General features: G+C 38.3%; 1 protein-coding gene across 12 annotated transcripts in view; it reads right to left on the bottom strand.

Moving 5' to 3' along the window:
• Window positions 1-22,792, bottom strand: part of ENTPD5 (ectonucleoside triphosphate diphosphohydrolase 5 (inactive)) — a 40,689-nt gene that overhangs the window by 3,566 nt on the left and 14,331 nt on the right. For 4 of the 12 annotated variants that reach the window (XR_014021407.1, XM_081289490.1, XM_081289498.1 and 1 more), the window contains exons 3-15: window positions 22,263-22,335; window positions 18,113-18,397; window positions 17,115-17,194; window positions 14,971-15,114; window positions 10,663-10,738; window positions 10,366-10,401; window positions 9,800-9,888; window positions 9,415-9,494; window positions 8,528-8,589; window positions 7,158-7,259; window positions 6,005-6,145; window positions 5,131-5,187; window positions 4,268-4,383 (exon numbers count right to left, since the gene is read on the bottom strand). Coding sequence is in view for 11 of the 12 variants with exons in the window: in XM_081289490.1 (XP_081145616.1) it covers window positions 4,268-4,383; window positions 5,131-5,187; window positions 6,005-6,145; window positions 7,158-7,259; window positions 8,528-8,589; window positions 9,415-9,494; window positions 9,800-9,888; window positions 10,366-10,401; window positions 10,663-10,738; window positions 14,971-15,114; window positions 17,115-17,194; window positions 18,113-18,329 (1,200 nt within the window). In the remaining variant the exon portion in view is untranslated. Of the gene's footprint in view, window positions 1-4,267; window positions 4,384-5,130; window positions 5,188-6,004; window positions 6,146-7,157; window positions 7,260-8,527; window positions 8,590-9,414; window positions 9,495-9,799; window positions 9,889-10,365; window positions 10,402-10,662; window positions 10,739-14,970; window positions 15,115-17,114; window positions 17,195-18,112; window positions 18,398-22,262; window positions 22,336-22,415; window positions 22,557-22,792 lie in introns of all 12 variants that reach the window. The other 8 variants (XM_081289496.1, XM_081289497.1, XM_081289494.1 and 5 more) reach the window with 6 other exon arrangements.

The following is a 22,792-nucleotide window of genomic DNA, read 5'->3' on the forward strand; positions in this document are numbered from 1 at the left end:
TGAGCCACATCCCCAGCCCTATTTTATTTTCCTTTCTTTTTTTTTTTAGGATCTTTTATTTTATTATTATTTATTTATGTGTATGCAGTGCTGAGGATTGAACTCAGAGCCTCACACATGCCAGCCAAGCACTCAACCAATGAGTCACAACTCCAGTCCCCTATTTTGTATTTCATTTAGAGATAGGGTCTCACTGAGTTGCTTAGCACCTCGCTTTTGCTAAGGCTAGCTTTGAACCTGTGATCCTCCTACTTTAGCCTCCCAAGCCACTGGGATTATAAGTGTTAACCATTGCACCTGGCTGTGTTAAGGAATTAAATGCTGATAATTTTGATAGATATATAACAATACACAAAATCCAAATTCCTTTGAAGGAATGACTTTATGAACTCTGTATTGACACAAGAAATAGAGCAATATAAATTCATCTGGAACTGGGGAAACAGGAAGTGGCACAATGGAAGGGGTGGGAGAAAGGGCTTAGAAGACAAACTATAGCCAATTTATTTAAATTCAAAGCTCACAAAGTTGCCTTGTGAGATAGCCATATTTTTTGTGAAATCTCTATAATAAACTGTTTGTTACTTAAGGGCAAAGATAACATCTTTTTTTTGTATTATGAAAATTCTCCATCTTCACAACTTTAGTTTTGGAATATTGCATGGAAATTGCAAACAACAAGGGTAAACTGGGGAAGAATCAAATAAATACAAATGGATGCCTCTGGTTGAGACAATTATTAATATATGAACATTGATTTACAGTATGTGTACCAAAGTGTTAAACAGTTTAGTGCATTAGATTTCATAAAATAACTTTAATAATATTCTGATTAAAATTTAAATATTTGAACTTATTATTACTTCAATAATTAATAGAAATATATCCAAACCATGATTGTTGCATACTCCTAATTTTACTAGAACTATCTTCTAAAAATCCAGCAACTTATCTACTTATTATAGCTAAACTTTGTTTTTAGAAACTATGATCTTCAATGAAAAAAAGCACTTTATAAAATATGAAAACTGCTAACATATTCTAGGGCAATAAGAGTGCCAGTATGATCTTCACAAATTGAGTTAAATCAGATGTAAAATAATGAATAAAATTCCAGACTGTTTTGATAGTCTTTTATTACATATATCTTTTTAACCATTACAACATATATTTGAACCTTCTGTCATAAATACACATACAACTCATAATTTTAGTAAACCACCTACTACTTTATCCAATAGATATATTAGTAGGCACTGACATACTACCTTCTGAATTGTATGTGATCTAATAATATTCCCTGGAATTCAGAGTTTAAAAATCCCATCATCTGCAACTAATACAGCTTTTCTCTTTTTTCATTTTTATATATTTTTCTGTAGATAACATCTTAATCATCTCGGTAACCATAGCTCAATCATGGTACAGAAGGTAAGAAAATAAATGGGGTGGAAAAAACTCCTAAGATATATTTTAAAATAGAGAAATACTACAGATAAGACAGAACCTGCATTTGCTGAAATCAATAAAGAGGAAGACAAAGAGGAACCTAGAGGCTTACATAAAATATATATGACACACTACATATGCATGAGGCATTCAATATTGATGAGGTCTTAATTTAAGTCACTCAGAGGTAACACCTTTCTGATCCTTCATATCTTCTGCCAAATAAAACCTACTAATGGATGAGCTAATGCAACTGGCCTGGCATATCTGCTCCTGGGTTCTTCAAATAGAGCAAATTTGTGTGACAGCCACAGGCACCCCCTGGCCTTTGCTCCCTTGATCAAACTTCAGCTGAAGTTCTTGTAACCACTTCTTCAGTAGCAGAGAGAGGTCATATGAATCCAAGTCAAGAAACCTAGGATTCAGGGCTGCAGTTTCAGCTCAGTGGTAGAGCAGTTGCCTAGAATGTGTGAGGCACTGGGTTTGATCCTCAGCACCACATAAAAATAAATAAATAAGATAAAGGTATTGTTGTCCATCTACAACTTTAAAAAAAAAAAACTAGGATTCAGGAAGCATGCTTCCAACCTGCTTGCATCTATCTAGTGTGGTTCATCTCTTCCATCTCTTTCTTTTTGCCCATCTCTGATTCAATAAACTATGACCTTGGGCATCTTCATTTGGGCTGTAAGTCTCTCTGTTCTGTATCCTCTGAGATGACCTGCCTGATAATATATACTCATCAAGGTAATTTATGATAATATAAATTTTTTTTCAGCTATGTAAGTAACTGTTTTTTAGACAAAATTGTTAGTAGCAGAAAAGCAGGTCATAGTCACTTGGTAAACTCAGTTTTTGTTCCTCCTGATGATGCTTCAACCACACCTTCCACAGAATGTTCTCTTTATGAAGAGCAACAACACCCTGAAGGCATAACTAAGAGTCACCAGGCCCACTGATCATCCAAGGGCAACTCCAGGCCTAACTCTAACCCTGAGCACCCTTCTGAAAGGCAGAGGATGTACAGTTCCCTGGATCTTATGCCTTGATCACAAGAGAGGGGAATACTTCACACAGTTCACATATGTTGAATACCATGATTTCAAGGACCAGCTAGTTTCTGGCATCCACAGTAGAAAGCTTTAAGGGCAACCTGAAGAGGTCCCATAGTGCACAGAGGGGCCGCTGGGGTGTGTGGCCTTTCTGATTAAATGCCCACTGAGCACCCCTAGATCAGTAACATAACTGGATTTTTTTTTAAACATTTTTTTAACTTTATTTTATTTATTTACTTTTATGTGGTGCTGAGGATTGAACCCAGGGACTTGCACATGTGAGTTGAGCAGTCTACCGCTGAGCCATAACCACAGCCCCACATAACTGGATTTAAATAACAGTTAGATTTGTGTTTAATAACAATTAGATTTTTAAAAAGAATAGCAATGATAGAACAATCTCTACAAAGGCAAGAATTTTTGTTTGGTTCACTGCTGTGTCTAAAATGCTGCGGGCCAATGATGAGGGCTCTGTAGGATGAATAGATGTCACACTGATTTGGCAGAAGTATTTAAGTAAGTTACAAGCATTAGAAAAGCAAATGTTTTGGACACAAACATACCTAATACAATAATTTTTTGAAAAAGAAAACAGACTTGAAACACTCCTATTTGAGGGTGCTCAAGAGGGCATGCAAGTAGGCTTTCCACTATCCGATGCCACCTCCTTTGTGACCATTGACCTGCTGACCACAATGCATTTCAAAGGTGATGTAAAAAGACTCTAAGAACTAAGCATGTGTAGAGTCAATAGATTGTGGACTCTATTTTCTGTACAGCTTGTGTTAGTTACAGCCTCTGCACAATCCAAGAACACTAGAGTCCTTCTCTCGCTTCTGAATAACTTTGGAATATTCAACTACCTCACCTCACCTAGTTACACACCACATTATGTGACTGAATTAATCCCAGACCAACCCTTACAACAGTAAAGACATTACTGTATTCTCTAACTATAATATGCTAAGCTTTGAAGTACAAATACTTCTACACCAGCCCCTATAAGGACATTAGGCATTTGAAAAAAGTTTAAATGTGAAACACTGCATTTTTGTTTTAAGAACTTGGCTATGAATGAGACCATTACTCATTTAGTAGTAACCCCAAATAAGTTAAAAAAATATGTAAAAATAAAGGACGGTCCCTTAGGGACTTGAAATTCTGCAGTAGCACAATCCCATTTTCTTTATAGAAGACTGTAGTGATTTTCATAATTCACTCCAGAATACAGTGGTCAATATAAATTATTCATCAAGGTAATTTATGATAATATATATACATCAAGGTAATTTCCCACATTCATGGTGACTAGCACAGTGAACAAAAATACTTCCATTTATAGTTATTCTGATTACTAAATAAGTTCATGACTCCTTCTCCTAACCCACAAAAGATGACTGGGGATAAAACTAATGTCTACTCAAAGTGTTGTTATGAAAGTTAAATGAGAAAATGTACCTGAAATAGCACAGAATCCGGCACTTGGAGGACATGCATAGGATGCTATTGATTTGGAATCATTATGTTATTAATGTTATTGCTTTCATCTGTCTGTAAACAGGAATCAGTATAAGAAAGGAATTCTTTTCCAGATAATCTAGTCCATCAAATCATGTATGAGCTACCTCAAAACCTTTTTTTTTTTTTTTTTTTTTTTTTGGCAACAAGCAAGGTTGTTGCCAAATAAACACTAAACTAAAAAAAAAAAAAAAAAAAAAAAAGATGATGACTGTTACAGGATTCCAGGACCCTCTGCCTCTTACCTGTAAGAGGGTGCTATCTGCAAAGCCAAAGCCATCTTTTAGCAGGGCAGTGATGTAGGTGAGATCCATGCATAGGAAAGGACTACCTGAGGTGAAGTTCTCCAAGTTATTACACACTGAAAGTGAAAGAGAGTGAACATTGGAGTTCAAGTCTGCAACTATAGCTTCTTAATAATTTGCACACTTCTGGTATGAAATCTTGTCTACTCGTATTTACCAAATTTCTTTCTTTATCTGCCAAATTTCTATTTTTGGGTAAAGAAAGGGGTTGGGTTCTGGGGACTGAACCCAGGGCCTTCATGCTAGGCAAGTACCTGCAGGTACCACTGAGCTGTACCTGCAGGCCCCTATTTGTCAAATTTCTATGGCCCATTTTGGGGGCTTAGTTTTAAGTCCCTATCTATAACTAATGCTGAGGTCTCCAAAAGACAGGCAAATACTATTTAAGATCCATTCTGCTTCCAACCATCTTGGTAGACAGGCACTTCGGAGACAGCAGATCAGATCATTTGTATTTTAGATTGTTTCTCTTAAGGAAGCCCTTGTGGCTATTTCATATGTGCTTTGGTGCTCAGGGTTTCCTTAACACTGATAATACAATTTCGATTAAAAAACAATAAGGAAAAAATGAAGATGTTCTCTTCTTTTACCATTTCCCTAAAGACTCTGCTTTCCTGTACTCTTGCACAGTCTTATGTCACCCAATGCTTTTAAGTCTGAAGGCCGAATTTAACAGAAGCTGAACTGCTGAGGCCAGCCCTCTGAGCAGATTTCTGAACTGAGGAGGTGCTTCAGGTCACATGAGGTCACCAGAGTTGGCAGGCACACAGATGGCTGGACGTCAAGGGCTTATTTATACTCACCTTCCCTGGCTTTTCTTTCAAAGTCTTCAACTTTTAAAACACCCCCCTTTTCATAATCTAAAATGAAATAGAGCATAGCTGGTGTCAAAAACTCTTCAAGGAAATTTATCCTAGTGCTATTTATAATAATGAAAAACTAGAAATAAAATTTCCAACTTAGAGACTGGGATAAACAAACATGATATATCTATATAATACAAATCTACAGACCCTATTTATTTATATTTATAGTTAATATATGTTATCTATTTTATGTTACATGTATTTAACCTCAATTAAAAAGTAAGATTATATTAAACAGGAAATTAATTCATATCTCTGAATCCATGACAGATCACGTACCTATACTCTCACAGCTAATCATTAGTATAACTTTTGTGATAAGGAAAAAAAAAATAATCCTAAAAGAGCCAGAGGAAATTGGATGGTTTCACAGGTGATTACTTGTGACCTTTTTGTCAAAATGTACACTATAAACTTATGTGTATTTATCATATATTAACTATACCTCAATAAAGATGTAAAAAAGTAGCTGGGCATGGTGGTGAAAGTGTGTAATCCCAGCATCTTGGGAGGCTAAGGCAGGAGGATCACAAGTTCAAAGTCAGTCTCAGCAAAAGTGAGTCACTAAGTAACTCAGTGAGACCCTGTCTCTAAATAAAATACAAAATAGTAGATTTCACCTACAGTTGTTCAGGTCATCTTTTAGGTCCCAAATACCCTGAGTCATATTCACCCTCCCACTTGAATGGCTGGTGCACTGAAGAAGAGCTGCGAAATCACCCACAACCTCTTCAAATGCTTCTCTCCTTGACCTTCCCCATCACAGGCCTGCCTTCTTTCCCTTCTCAATTGACACCTGGGGTGAACTCACCAATCATGTGTGTTTCAACAGCTCGGTCATAATAGTAAGAGAAAGCATAGAAGGAGCTTCCTCGGATCTCCTCTGGCTGGTGAAGCTTTCCTTGCACCACCCTCAGCACTTCATTGTAGCAGGGCTCAAAGCCCATCTCCCCTGCCAGGACAAAAGTGCAGGTGGTGAGTGACAACAAAGATGGGGAAGAGGTCACTCTCTAAGGCAAGCTTCTGGAGCTAACGGAGAAATGCAGGAGAATGGAGGAGAAAGCTAAAGCTCAGAACAAAAGGTTTAATTAAAAACAGAGATGGACAAACTTCTGCAACCTCTATGCTGTTTCTCCATGGCAGCTCCCCTCCCTAAGCTGTGTTCACCAACCACAGTCAAAGCTGACCTCAAACAGCTGCCTATCAATGTATTGTGGTCTTTGTGAGCCAGTATCCAGAGAGCTCACCTGCTTCCTTCACTGGAAACCAGTTTTCTCCCTAATTTTAAGGTCTATGTCTTTTAAAATACCTAAGATGAATCATTCTTCCTATCATCTTAAACATGAGTTTTACTATGATTTCAACAGGCAAATATTAACTGAACCTGAAACAGGGTTTCACAATGCTGCATCAAACTCAGGCTATGCCCAGCAATTTGGGAAGCTAAGACAAGAGACTTGCAAGTTCTAGATAACTTAGCGAGACCCTGTCTCAAAATAAAAGATAAAAAGGCTGGGGATGGGGCTAAGGTTGTAGTTCAATGGTAGAGCTCTTGCTTAGCACATGTGAGGTACTGGGTTTGATCCTCGGCACCACATGTAAATAAATAAGATAAAAATATTATGTCCATCTACAACTAAAAATATTTTTTTAAAAAGCCTGGGGATGTAACTCAGTGGTAGAGCACCCCTGGTTTCAATCTTCAGTACCAAACAAAACAAAACAAAAAAATCCTAGACCACGAACAGGCTTCTAGTGGATCTGTGGTACTCAGCCAAGGAAAGAGACCACGACACAGAGTGACAACTGTCGTATTTGCTGTCCCTTCACATTAGTTCTTGGAGGCATTCCAAGATCTTTGGAATGAGTGCCTGAAACATGATAAGTTTTTCTTGAGCTCTGAAAAAAGTTTCCCATGGGACTTTTCCAGAACTTCTACTATAAAGGTCATTTTAGTCATTTACCTTCTCGGTTGCCACCATACTGGTATTTCACACCCCCAAAGATCCATTCTGCTTCCAACCATCTTGGTAGACAGGCACTTCGGAAAGTGTGTCCATCAATCCCTGAAAGAAATCAAACACAAACAGGCCAGTATGTGAGAGGGAGGGAGGGAGGCAAGCAAGGAACCCATAAAGCTGAATGGAATCATCCAGGAGTCAGGCCTTTAAATCTTATGAAATTAGTTCCTTGATTGCATCGCTATGACAGCATACTTCCTTCTTTCTTTTCTTTTCTTTTCCTTCTTTTCTTTTCTTTTCTTTCTTTCTTTCTTTCTTCTTTCTTTCTTTCTTCTTTCTTTCTTTCTCTTTCTTTCTTTCTTTCTTTCTTCTTTCTCTTCCTCCCTCCCTCCCTCCCTCTTTCTTTCTTTCTTTCTTTCCCTCCCTCCCTCCCTCTCTCTTTCTTTCTTTCTTCTTTCTTTCCCTCCCTCCCTCCCTCTCTTTCTTTCTTTCTTTCTTTCTATTTTTTTAGTTCTAGGGATTCTTTACCACTGAGCTGTATCCTCAGACCTTTTTATTTTTTATTTTGAAACAGGGTCTCATTAAGTTGCTTAGGGCCTCGCTAAGTAGCTGACACTGGCCTTGAACTCATGATCCTCCTTCTGCCTCAGCCTCCTGAGTCACTGAGATTAGAGGTGTCCACCATGGTGCCCTGCCTGTGACAGCAATTTTTAACACAGTGTTCATACACAGGCTTTGTAGAGTTGGTGAAACCCCAGAAACTAGAGGCAAATTTTCGTGCAAATGAATGAACATTTGGCAGGAGTCGATAGCTTTGACCATCTCAAAGAAATCCAAAACACCCAAAAAAGTAAGTTCCCTCCTTTCTACAATGCAGAAAAATACTGTGCCACCCTTTTTTACTGTAGCCAGAGACTTAAATTAAATACACTTAAAGATGTTTGATAACTCTGAAATGTTATAAAATCTCCATTCCAATAACAGCCTTATGATAAATCAGGCATCCTATAAAATGCAGTAAATGTGAAATCACATTAAAAGGCAAGAACAGGGCACAGGAAAGTCAGCTAACTTGCTCCAAAACACAAACCAGGACCGCACCCAGTTCTGCCTAACTCCAACTGACAGAACAGTCATTACCCCATACAAGTAGACATACATCATCCTAAAAATGGTTAATGATGCATATCAAAGAATCTGAACTTACAAAACAGACCAGGAACTTGCTATTATTATGTCCATTTTGTACAACATGTGCTTCCCAAATCAACATAGGTCTTACCTCCAAGAATTGTTGCCAAAGATAGGAAGAGAAGAGCTGAGTACTAGCATTGAGCTCATCACCCCCACCCAGCACAGGTACCCAGACAAACCTTCTGTTTGCAGGGCTCCCAGGGTTGCTAGTCTTGCAGCTTTCAATCCAAATCCCAAGTAACTGTAAAATACAGGATTGACCAATTTCATGTTGTGCCTGAAGTTCTCTAGCCCATAGCTGACTCCTTCAAAAGGAATATGGGTTCTCTGCCTCCCTTTGGAGAGATAAAAACCTTGTTCTGTCTCTATGACTTAGTTCATGGTCAACAAGAGGAAATTTCTGCACAATCTGGATCAAAATAAGAACCTCCTACTGTTATCATTCTAAGACCAGAGTGATATTCCTAAAGTCCCACCCTGGGAACCATTCCCACAAAAGCCCTCATTATCTTAGCTCCTCACCCCAAATAGGGATGTGGAGTGGATTCTAAACATCTGAAGGCCAGCTCAAAGGAGTTAGTACTGAGCATTATCTGAGCTTTTTTCATGTGACCTCCCTCCCAAGAAACTTTGTGGGAGGTGTACTGGGGATCTAACCCAGGGGCGCTTTATCACTGAGGTACATCCCCAGCTCTTTTTATTTTGTATTTTAAGACAGGGTCTTGCTCAATTGCTTAGGGTCTTGCTAAATTACCAAGGTTGGCCTTGAATTTGCAATCCTCCTGCCTCAGCCTCTCAGCTCCCAAATCACTGGGATTTCAGGTGTGTACCACCACACTCAGCAAGAAATGTTTGACTTTTACATCACATATTTTTGAGGACAAGAATGGAGAAGCCTCATGGGTCCCTTGGGTTTTGGTAAATGGCTGGGGTTTCAATTGGTAGGTCTTAGGGGACTGGCAAAAAATTTATAATCCTGATCAGATGTATAACAGATGTGAGAATACTTTGAAAAATTAGGAGAATCATACAACGTGAAAGATTATCTTCCCTGCCCCCTCCTCACCTATGTGTATAGAGCTTATAAGTGCTGTTAAACATCTCAAAGGAAGTGAGGTAGCCCTTAGGGGTTTGTTCCAGGGTTTTCTGCAAATCAGAAAAAGCAAAAAGACTGTTCAGGATCTACAATTATCTGAAGATCTTATTACCACCATCCCTGTCCCTCCCTGCAAAAATCAGAAATGGAGATAGTGCGCTAATTTCACAAAGTTTGAGGAATCAAAGGGACTCAGGAACAGTGAGAGGGCCAGGGGAAGTTCACCCAGTCATGAGTTGACTCTACTCAGTCTGTTCATGACAGAACTGCTATCTGAAAGTTGGGCTCCAGTTTCTTGGCCCATGATATGCCTGCCAAGTGTGTTGCTCACCAGACCTTCATGCAAATGACTCACCTCAAACTGTGGCAGAAACGTGATTTGGGTGGAGGCCCCCCCCAGGTCCAGAGTCCCCACTGTCTCCTGGCTGTGGCCATGTAGCTGACCTGTCAATGAGAAACAGCTCTGAATACCCTCCACACCTTAGGCAATACAACACTCGTCTGCCTGTAAATTCTCTCTTGTTCTTGTTGTATATTGAAAATATTCCATAAATAATCCAAAGCTCCCTGGCCCCAAAAGTTGCAGGTAAATGTCAACTCAAGAAGAAATTTTGTTGCAGCTGAGACCTTAAAGGTTGGTTATAGACATTAAGTTCTTGTCTTCCCTGAATCACCCTCTTTTTTTGTTTTTGTTTTGTTTTTTAGAACAATACAGAAAGAGGGAAAGGGATTTTGATTCTCCTGACCATGCCTATGAAAACCAGTTAAAGTTTTTGGTTTGGGTTTTTTTTTCTTTTTTTCTTTTTTGCAGTGCTGGGAAACAAACCCAGAGCCTTGTACGTGCTAGGTAAGCACTCTCCCACTGAGCCATGTCCCTGGCCCCCAGTTAAAGTCTTAAGATATACTTGAGGATATATTTACCTGTTAGGAAATTCACAGTAACCCAAGCCAATATGCCTAAAAGAGAGAAATACAAGGATTACATTCCAGAGCATTCTTTTCCCTTTCCTGGTACCACCTTTGTTCTTTTCTGTAAATTCTTTGGGAGAGCACATGTTCCCTCTTTTAAAACCTGTCCTTCCATTCTTCCCTGCTTATTTGTTTGGATTACTTAGTTCTTTTTTTCCTAACTGCTCAATCTCTGTTCTTAGTTCTTGAATCAGAGCTTTCACTGACCCCGCCTCTCTCCCCTGAGAACATTTTTACCACCTCTCCTACCTTCATAGGATCCATCCATGATGCTAACACTGTCATCTGGGACCAGGAAAGGTGACTTCTTGAAGATCTCCTCCACCTTAGGAAAAAAGGGGGAAAATCTGGATTCTCTGAGACATTAAAACAGATTTCCACATTTTTTTGGGCTGTGTTCTGTAAGGCTTATTTTTCCTAGATGAAAGAAACCAGAAAAGGAACTTGACAAGCCATGACCCGCTTCCTGCAAAAACAAACACAGGAATTTCTGACTTTAAAGATAATTTCAAACAAACCATCTAAATTTATGGATGAACTGAACTGAGAAAAGGAAATATATCTGATCCTGACAACTCAATCAGGATCCTGTAATTCTGTTAAAAACCTATGGTTAAGGGCTGGGGCTGAGGCTCAGTGGTAGAGTGCCTGCCTCGCATGTGTGAGGCACTGGGTTCGATCCTCAGCACCTTCATAAATAAATAAAGACATGGGAAAAAAAAAAAAAACCCTGTAGTTAAGCCGGGCACAGTGGCACACGCCTGTAAACGCAGCGGCTCGGGAGGCTGAGGCAAAAGGATCATGAGTTCAAAGTCAGCCTCAGCAACTTAGTGAAGCCCAAAGCAACTCAGTGAGACCCTGTCTCTAACAAAATACAAATTAGGGCTGGGGATATGGCTCAGTGGTTAAGCACCCCCTGAGTTTAATCCCCAGTACCAAAAAAAGAAAAAGAAAAAAAAAAAAAAAAACCCGTGGTTAAATTCTACCTGGACACTCACTAGAAGCTGGGAGGAGCTTTTCCCAGTTCATTCTTAGATGAGCTGATGGACCTCGCACAGAAAAGGAGTTCCTGTCCAAGGACTGAGCATTCTGCCATCTGGATTCTGGCACATGGTTAGACCCTTTAGAGTCTTAGGGGGACCTCAGACCTAGACTTATGGAATCCTATTTCAGAAAATGAAAATGAAGATCTGGCACAGTGCTCTTGATTCTCCACAAATACAGGCTAATGATATGTGGATTATGGCTTATTTTTATGGTTCTTATGGGGGAAAAAAAGATTTTCCAAACAGAAATAGGAAGAATTCTAATCTGTTTGCAGTTCTCACTTCTAATGGGATGAAACACATCAAGTAGTGACCTCTGGATCCTGTTTCAACCAGGAAAAGCCAGTTAAGTGACCTGTAAGTAAACTTTTAAGAGAAGATAGATAAGCAAATAGGAATAAATACAGAAAGAGAGTTCCTGCTCTTGACTTCACTCCTCTCCTCTGCACCACAGTATTCTCAACATAGCAGCCAGAATGATGTTTTTAATATTGGATTTCAGAACAGGTTTTCCTAAACCTTCTGATGGCTTCCTTCTTTTTAGAAAAAAAAGTCAAACTCTTTATATTGGCCTTTGAGAGCACTATGACAAACTCCCCCACCTCTGATCTCACTTCTACTTGGCTCTCATCACTCAGTTCCCTCCAGCCTCGCTCACCTCCTGGATACTGTTCCTGAACATGGCCAGTACGTTCCTGCCTTAGCCTTTTTGCAGCTGCTCTTCTTTTGAGCCTGAAATAGTCCCACAAATGTTTCGTATAACTGTTTCTCTATTCCCCTCAGGCCTCTGATCAAATGAATCTTACCAGAGAGGTCTCTTCTACCTGCTCTAATTAAAATAGCACCTCCCCCTACCACCAGCATTCCCTACCCACCTTACCCTGCTTTATTTTTCTTGTAGCAACTACAGTTATATGAAATACTTTGAACAACGTTATTTTATTTTGTTTCCCTGAAACTAGAATGTGAATGAGCTCCATGAGGGCAGGGACTGATTGTCTTTTTTGTTTCCTGCTGTTCCTGTCCCCAGTAACTTTATCAACACCTAGTCTGCGCTTAGGCCTCATAAACTGAATGAATGAATGAATAAAGAATTGGGATTCAGATTCTCACAGACATGCTAGGCTGCTTGTACTTGGATAAGGAACTTAAACCCTCTGTGCTGATAGTCAAAGGACTTAGAAGAATGAGCACAATTCTAATACAAAATCTTTTGTTGCTGTGATTTTTATGGGATTCTGCCTACAAATAGTCTTTACTTCTCATATTTTTATAAATATTCTTTACAACATGAAATTTAAATATTATGTTTATTGTACAACTGTACAATAAAATTTAAAATATTGAGTTTAACAAAATTCTAGTTTTTCTTTTTTGTTTTTGTTTGTTTTTGGTGTTGGGGACTGAACCCAAGGGCACTTTACCATTAAGCAACTATCCCCAGTACTTTTTATTTCTTATTTTGAGACAGAGTCTCTCTAAGTTGTTGCTGGGGCTGGCCTTGAAGTTGCCATTCTCCTGCCCCAGACACTGGGATTACAGGCATGGGTCACTACACCCAACCATACTTAATTTTTTTTATCTGAAACAATGCTTTTTGAAGCCAGCCTTCTTGCCTTCCTCCCTTCCTCCCTCCCTCCCTTCCTTCCTTCCTTCCACCCACCAGGAATTGAAGCCAGGGGTGCTTTATCACTAACCCATATCCCCAGTCCTTTTTATTTTTTATTTTGAGATACTTGGTCTTACTAAGCTGCTTACTTGCTGAAGCTGAACTTGAACTTGCAATTCTCCTGCTTCAACCTCCCAAGTCACTGGGATTACAGGCATGTGATACAACACCTGGTGAAAAATCTTTCAAATTGGGGTGGGGATGTGGCTTTGTGGTAGAGTGCTTGCTTAGCATGTGTGAGGCCCTAGGTTCCATCCCTGGCACTGCCAATAAATAAATAAATAGGTAAATTGAAATCTTTCAAACTTTAAAATTCCATGATTCTTCTAAAAACTTTATCTTGATTAAAAAAAAAGCCAGATATACAAAAAAAGAATTTAAACACTATTATTCCATTTATATGAAATATAAGCAAAATTTATATGAAGTGATGAACACATCAGTGGTTCAGTGGTTGCCTGGTTTTAGGGGCAGGGGAAACTGACAAAAGGGTCACAAGAAAATTGCAATATTTGTCAAAACTCATTTAAATGTATGCCAAAAATAAATATATTCATTTGTTTACATAAATATACATGTTCAAATACTCACATAAATTTATCTCAAAGGGAGAGAGAAGGGAAAGCATATGGAAATGGAAGGAGACCCTCATTGTTATACAAAATTACATATAAGAGGATGTGAGGGGAAAGGGAAAAAAAATCAAGGGAGAGAAATGAATTACAGTAGATGAGGTAGAGAGAGAAGATGGGAGGGGAGGGGAGGGGGGATAGTAGAGGATAGGAAAGGCAGCAGAATACAACAGATACTAGTATGGCAATATGTAAAAACATGGATGTGTAACGGATGTGATTCTGCAATCTGTATACGGGATAAAAATGGGAGTTCATAACCCACTTGAATCAAATGTATGAAATATGATATGTCAAGAGCTTTGTAATGTTTTGAACAACCAATTTAAAATAAAATAAAATAAAATAATAATTTAAAAAATTTAAAATAAATTTATCTCAATAAAGTTGATTAAAGACCATTTCCATGATCCTGCTTTTAAAAATTTAGAACAATTATCATAGACAGGAGGTAGTATTCATTTTTCAGAAGAAGCTCCATAAATTCAAAAGTTGTAGTTACAAATGTATGTAGCTGAAGCTTGTCTCCCCATCTGATGCCCTCCACCATGTCCTGATCCAGCAGGAAAGTCCCTACTAGATGCCAAGCTTTTAGAACCATGAACTTAATAAACTAACTTCCTTCCTTCCCTTTGTTTATTTCTTTTTTCTTTTCTTTTCTTTTTTTTTGGTACCAGAGATTGAACCCAGAACCCAGAGGCACTTAATCATTGAGCCACATAATTAGACTTTTAAATTTCTTTTACTTTAGATAGCATCTCATTAAGTTACTAAGGACTCACTCAGTTACTGAGGCTGGCTTTGAACTCAAGATCCTCCTGCCTCAGCATCCTGAGCTGCAGGATTATAGGCATATACCACCACACCTGGCTAAAGCTCTTTTCTGTATCAAAAAAAAAAAAAAAAAAAGAAGGGGTGGCTGGGGTTTTGGCTCAGAGGTAGAGTGCTCACCTAGCATACGTGAAGCACTGGGTTCCATCCTCAGCACCACATAAAAATAAAATAAAGATATTGTGTCCTGCTATAACTAAAAAATAAATATATTTTTAAAGGCATATAACTAGCTACAAGAGCTGAGTCACCACAGTGCTTTAGCAATGGTGGAATACTAAAAGTTGCAGTTACACTCCAAAGGTCTAAGCCCTCAAAAAGAAAATATTCATATACAGAAAAACACAGAATTATCCAAGATGCAGATTTCAAAAATTACCTCAAAGAGCAGAGCCTGGGCTTTCTGTTCTGGCAGTAAGCGCAGTCCTGCTGTTGCCTTCAGGACCACTGGAGTCCTTTTCCAGTGACTTTGGGGAATTGAGTCTTTGGCCACCTCTAAGAGTTCTTCAACAGTCTCAGCACCCTTTGAAAGAGACAACCCATATATCCAATTAACAGTCCATTTAAAGCATTGGTCTACTCCTTCATGCTTTGGGGGAATATTAGGAATGATGTGGCAGAGGGCTCCTCTCTGAACTGCAGAAACAGAAACCCAGAGAAGTGGAATACTTTGAAGGAGTATCCATTTTATTTTGACAGTCATAATAACAATTATTATTTTATGGTGTGTTCTTTTATAATGTGCTTGTATAGCACCAGGGATTGAATCCACAGCCTTGCACATTCTAGGCAAGTACTCCACCAATGAACTACATTCTTAGTCCTTTTAAAGTTTTTAAATTTTGAGACAGGATCTCACTAAACCACCCATATTGGCCTCGGACTTATGATCCTCCTGCCTTAGCCTCCCCAAGTGGTTGGTATTGCATGTGTGCACTACCACACCCAGCTATAGTATGGTCATTTTAGTGGATTATTATTTTATGTGTCAATAAATTAGGTTTAGTTTGGTTCATGCCTATAATACCAGCTACTCAGGAGGCAGGAGAATTACAAGTTCAAGACAGCCTGGGCAACTTCAGAGAACCTGTCTTAAAAATGAGTAAAGAAAATAAAAAATTTTAAAAAAGAAAGAAAGATAGATTTTTTAAAAAGGCGTCTTCTGTTTCGGATAAAAAATTTAAGTATGGTTGGGTGCAGTGGCCCATGCCTGTAATCCCAGTGACTCAAGAACCTGAGGCAGGAAAACGGCAACTTCAAGGCCAGCCCCAGCAACTTAGTGAGACTCTGTCTTACTAAGTCTTAGAGAGACTCTGGCTCAAGATAAAAAATAAAAAGGACTGGGGATAATAGCTTTGTGGTAAAGTTCCCCTGGGTTCAGTCCCCAACACCAAAAATAAAATGAAAATTTAAAAATTAGGTTAAGCCAGAAAGTCAGATATAGTATTGGGAACTCAAGAGTTGGGAGTCAGAAGACACTTGCTAGCCCATGACCTAATATGGGTCACTTGGCCTTCATGAGGTTTGGTTTCCTCAGATGTAAGATAGGAAATACACCTTACACCACCACTAAACTGGTGTGCACTTTAGATGAGGCACAGTCAGTGTGGCTGTCATACAAATACTAGCTATAGCTGTCATCATGCTATGATTGATAAGTGTTTCCCTGTGTGAATTTATTCAGGTAATACACTGTATTTTTATTAGCAAACACAACACAATTATCTTTTCTAAAAATCAAATCAGTTTCTGATAATGCAGTTGCTTTCAATGGCTCCCAATTTTCTAGTACATTTGCAGTTTCATGTGCTACTGAACTGAGAAAATACATCCTGTCCATTCTTCAAGCGCAAACCATTTTTTCATCAGATTTTCCCTTGGTTAATGATTATTCCATGACCCTGGACAATAAATATCTTTACCTCTCATACCAAGTTCAACATTCTACCTTATTCTGTTATATCAGTGTGGCCTCAGACATACTGGGTATAGTATATTGGGATGCTCAAATATGAAATACAGCTACTAGTCACCATAAACTATCCTCTACTACCAAAGATTTTAGTCATCAAGGGTGGTTGATTAATTCTCAGGTACAAGCATGGTTCCATCCTATATCAGAGCCCTCTGAAATAGAATTCACTGGGTCTCCATCCTTCAATTGCCATGTTTATGCCTCATACCCTAGAGAACTTCATGCGTATCTTCTTCACTGACATTAAATAATTTTTCAGTTAATGGCTTCAACTCAAAACCTTAAATAGTAAATACAAAAAGTACAATCTATCCTGTACTTTGTCATCTATCCTGAAGAAGTACAACTTATTTTCTAGCCTCCTTCCACCCAGCCCTGGTGAGCCTGGAGTATACAATTACTGTTATCCAGGAGACTTACTAAGGAGAGAAATTGATTTCACACATGACCTCAATATCATTAACAAACAACACGAGATATTTAACAGCAGTGATGTGGTCAAGTTATCCAGGCATTGAGACTATAAATATCAATCATAAGAAACTTACCTGCTTAGGTTGATCTACAAAAGCAGAAAGTCCTGGCTTCACAGAATCAAAGATTTCCCCTTCCAGAACTGGAAGCTGTCCTGTTTTGTCCACAGAACAAAACAGAAGAGATGATTACCAAAAGTTAAGTTCTTCAGCTACAAGGCTCTGTAAGTTGTAAGAGTAGACTTACCTACTCTTTCCCTAGACTATCCCAAATGATACCACTTGTGAGGAATGTCTTTCAGAAGTTTTTGAAATGGGAAACAGAAGGCATCAGACAACCCTTCAGAGTCTGTCATTTCTCTGGTGAATATATAGCTCCTATTCCTTTTACCAGGCTCTCTTTTGGGGGAACTCAAGAGTTGGAGTCAGAAGACACTTGCTAGCCCATGACCTAATATAACTTTATTTTATTTATTTTTTTATGGGTGCTGAGGATCAAACCGGTGCCTCATACACACTAGGCAAGTGTTCTACCACTGAACCACAAACCCAGCCCCTTTTACCAGGCTCTTCAGGATAATAATAATAAAACAATTCAGGGCTGGGGATGCCTCAGTTGGTAGAGTGCTTGCCTCCATGCACAAGGCCCTGCTGGGTTCAATTACCAGCACCACCACCACCAAAAAAAAAACTAACAATTCAGAAAAAGTTAATTTTCAGGGTCCCCTCAGCCCCATCTTCAAGGATGAATACAAGGATAATAAAACTCATGTGATTCTCTCCCCAAGATCACTCCCAATATTCTCACTATTCTAGAATCCTAGAGTATTAATCAACTTTGCATAAAAGAAAGGACAAATTATAGCTGTATTTCTTGGACATATGGGTTTCAGAGTTCAGGCAGCCCAGGTCTCTTAATTTCACATTGAATAAAAATGTGTTCAGTTAAAGTCCAAAGTGTTCTCTGAAGAAAGACACTGACTATTCACACCACACACTCTCAGCACATTTGTTCTGGAAGGAGGTGCTAAAGGGTGGATTCATAGATTGGTGAGGGTCCCAGTTGCACTTACCTGGTATTTTCTGCACAAAGGTATAAACATGAATCCGAGTTCCAGTGCTTCCTGCATCAAACATAATTCCATACAAGGTGCTGGCACTGACATTTATCGGACACATGGAAGACAGGAAGACACCCTCAAACCAAGTCTGCTGATCTCTATGGAAGATAGTGCTACAAACACAGGATGCCACCAGCATGAAAAAGACTGTGCCCCAGGAAGTGGCCATACTCTATCCAAGGTGTGGTGACCTGAAGTTTGATTGTGGAAGGAGTGCTGCTTACAATCCTGTAGTGGCTTATAGGACAAAGATTCACAAGGTTAGTTTAGTTGGTTTTTTTGGTTAACCTGTAAGAGAAGAAACACCATAATAGAAATCCTGCCCTTGTCCCCAAGGTGTTCCTTCTTTATTTCTAATAACAAGTACAACAAGCTAAACCAGGGTAATACAGGCTCTTAGCACTTTTTCTAAAGGGTATCTTGTTCCAAAAGGAAACTGGGGTTTGAAATACATTTTCCTAAGCTTTGCTTTTAATTACAGAGTGGTTCTCACGTGCTCAAATGTTCTTTGTGCCCTCTTGCTCCTACGGGTGAGTCTAATTTTCTTTTTTTGTGTTTTGACCATTTTGCCTTTAGATCACAAACTAACATTCCTCTCTCCCTCCTTCTTTCTTTTCCTCCCTTTCCTCTTTTTGACTGATAGATAAGCTTAATTCAATCTCTGAAATAAAGTTACAAAGAATATAAACATCAATCATAAGAAACTTACCTACTTAGGTTGATCTACCTAAAAAGGGCCAATGGTGTTGGGGGGTGTTCATAGCCTTAAAAAAGGCACTTTTGGGCCTGATAGAGAACACTTGTAATCCCAGCAAGTTCCGAGACTGAGGTTGAGACAGGATTGCAAGTTCAAGGCCAACCTAGACAATTTAGTAAGACTTTTTCAAATAAAAATTTTTAAAACGTTAAGAATGTAGCTCAGAAAAAAAAAAAAAAAAAGAATGTAGCTCAGTGGTAAAACACCACTGGGTTCAATGCCCAGTACCATTAAAAAAATAGGATTATGTCACTGAGCTATTAATTATAATCAATAATATTGCTAGTGACTTGCAAATACATATTTGCTAGGAGGGGGCGCAGTACTGGGGGATCAACCCAAGGCCTCACAAATGCTGGGCAAGTACTCTACAACTGAGCTATATCCATATATCCCCATCCTTTTTATTTTGAGACAGGGCCTTGCAAGATTGCCCAGGCTAGTCTCAAACCTGTGATTCTTCTGCCTCAGTCTCCCAAATGATTGGGATTACAGGCATATACCACTATACCCAGCCCACTATGAATTACAAAACAGCTTCACAGGTTTCAGGCCACATTATTGCCAAAAGAACTTAGGACAAATGGCCAAATTAAAGTCAAGAGGTTCTGTGACTTGCTGAAAATTACAAAGTAAGTCAGTAGTGATATCCAGACCATAAATCAGTCTTTATTCTTCTCTATTTCTTTTTTCCTAATTCCAAATGCTAACCCTATAGCAAGTTATTGTCCATATTTTTTAATGTGTCTTCATCACACTTTGGATTTCCATACAATGGAGGCTGGATACAAATACTGCTAGAAAGTTAGTATAAGGACATGGAAAATAGTGGACAGTACTATTGTCAGGTCAGAGGTCCTGGGTTCTAGTTCTAGCATTTGTTCTCTATCAGGGAGCTGCATGATCTTTTCTTTCTTTCTTTTTTTTTTTTTTTTTTTTTTTGGAGGGCTGGGGATTAAACCCAGGGCTTTGTCCATGCCAGGCCAGCATTTCACCACTGAGTCATACCCACTAGCCTGAGTTGCATGATCTTGAGCAAATCATTTAGCCTCTCTGAGACTCTATTTCCTCATTGTAAAGTACCTTGGGGCTGGGGTTGTGGCTCAGTGGTAGAGTGCTTGCTTAGCACATGCGAGGCACTAGTTTCAATCCTTAGCACTAGATTTAAAAAATAAATAAATATAATATTGCATCCATCTACTAAAAAAAATCTTAACTGCCCTTTCTTCCTTAACATGGTTATTAGGAAAATCAAATGAGACACTATATATGCACATACACATACGTATACTTTTAGATATATGTATTGCACATATACATGTAATTGGAATACATACAAATTATCTCATTTTGATTTTCCTACATATATACACATATGTGTGTATCTTAATTAGAATAAGTTATAGATGGAGAACCTACTTAGAATAAGTTGTACTCCATGTACGTATAATATGTCAAAATATACTCTGTCATGTGCATCTAAGAACAACAACAATAACAAAAAAGCCATTAAGCTATCTATGGATGCTGATGGCACCTGGAAGAGTATTTATTCTTTGGGGAATTCTCTATATTAGAGATGGGGAAGTGAGGTTTCTCAAATCTTTTTTGGAAATAGTACTTCATATTCTAATCCATATGTGCTAATATGCACATCATCTAATTCCTTCATTTATAAAATTTTTTAGTTTTGTAAAGTGAATGGTGTGATCAATGTTTTTTGTAATCAAATTCAAAAGTCTTTTTATAGTTTAAGTATTTGTGAAATAATTATAAAAAAATTTCTCCAGACTGAGATCCATGAGTATAGGGAATTTATCTATTTTTGTTTCTTGCTTTATTCTAGCACATAGATGAGTGACTAATATACTATAGGTGGTCCATAAATTTTGCCAAGTGAAAAAAATAATGAATAAAAAATCATCAACTTAGTATATTAAAAATTTCTGTTAATGTTAATAGTGGTTTAAAATCACATTGCTGTTAAATGTATAGTATTATATCCCTATTTAATAATAATTCAAATGCCATTTCTTCCCTGAAGTAATTACATCCATTCTTTCGTCAGTTTTTCCTTATTGTTCTCTAGTTCAAGAACATAGTGATTGTCTCTGTTAGACCATATTCTTCTTAGGAAGAGATAATGACTAGCTTAACTTTGTATGCATAATAATTTATTATGCATAATATAGAAAAATTAAAATTATGTTTAATTAAAAAAAGGTTTTATTGTGTCTGATACTTGAGATCAAACCCAGAGCCTCATCTATATTAGGCAAGTGCTCTATCACTTAGTTATATCTATAGTCCATTTATTTATTCATTTATTTGTTCATTCATTTTGTAGTACTGGGGATTGAATTCAGGGATGCTGTACCACCAAGCCATATCCTCACCCCTTATAATTTTTTGAGACAGCCTCACTAGGTTGTTATGGCAGGCCTTGATCACAATCCTCCCACCTCAGCCCCCCAAATAACTGGGATTACAGGCATGTGCCACCACAACTGGCTCTTGTTTTTTGTTTTAAAATTACAATACATTATTTAAATATTATGTAACATCCCAGTATTTTTCCAGGACTGAGGTTGTACAAAGTGGAAGGAAAGAAAGGACTTGTTATTATTGTTGGGAAATAATTTTTAAAACATAAAGGAGGCTTATTTTTCATCATTCTTCATCAAAGCCAATATAGTAAATTCCTTTTTTTTTTTTTTTTGGTGGTGGTGGGAGGTCGTGTCAGGGATTGAACTCAGGACACTTGACCTCTGAATCACATCCCTAGCCCTATTTTTTGGGGGGAGGGGGTACCAGGGATTGAACTCAGGGGCACTCAACCACTGAGCCACATCCCCAGACTATTTTGTATTTTATTAGGATCTCAATAAGTTGCTTACAGCCTCCCCATTGCTGAGGCTGGCTTTGAATTCTCAATTCTCCTGTCTCAGCCTCCCAAGCCACTGGGATTACAGGTGTGCATCACTGCACCTGGCTCTAGATAAAGTATTCTTACTCGTTCTTAAGTTTATTGACCATTGAGGGCTTAAGTAAAATACCTCACTCCCCACAGGTGACATATAACATAAAATGAAGCAGATCAAAGTTAATTTCATTTGGAATTTTAAAATATTTAAATATTTTTCTGAAGTACTTCAAAGGCAGTTAGAATTGTCCCTTTGATCGATATTCAAGGCTGAACTTCTATCCTGTGGTTAAGAACCGGAGCTACTGGCTAGGGAAAGGAACCAAAAGAATTGTTCAACTTTCAAAATTCCTAACAAAGGAAATTTCATCCCAGGAAATTAACCATTGAAAGGACAGCTGCCTGGCCAGATTCATACTCACATCTTAAAGCACTCACTTCGGAGGATTCTTCTTTTACAGAAAATGGGCTGGTCACACAGATCAATCTACATAGCTGAAAACAGAAACAGTTCTTTAGATTCTTAACACTGGACACCAGCTTTGTCCAGCATGTGCTCCCTCTTCCCTCAGGACCTGCATGAGTGGCACTCTGGATACCAGCTCCCCTTTGTCTCTGTGACAGCAGCTTCTTCACAGGTCACTCATATTTCATATTATTGTGGATTCTCAAAAACATTTCCAGCTTCTGTTTTCACTAAGCAAACATTTGTTTTTCTTCCAGAAGATTTTTAAAGGAGAAAAAAAAAAAAAAGCATCGTAGGTATCAGTTTTCATGGAATGAAAACTGCAGAGTCATACCAGGTATTTGGTGAAAAGCCAAACAAATTTTAGAAAAAGCAAAGGATTAACATGTAAAATGCCCTTTCCGACCTCAGCACCTACCTTCTAACCACTGATAACCCCACTTTTCTTTAAGATTAGCTATTTTTAAAATGGTATTAGGAAGACTT

Source organism: Spermophilus citellus (assembly GCF_964194105.1).
Source record: "Spermophilus citellus genome assembly, chromosome: 4".
Classification (NCBI taxonomy): domain Eukaryota; kingdom Metazoa; phylum Chordata; class Mammalia; order Rodentia; family Sciuridae; genus Spermophilus; species Spermophilus citellus.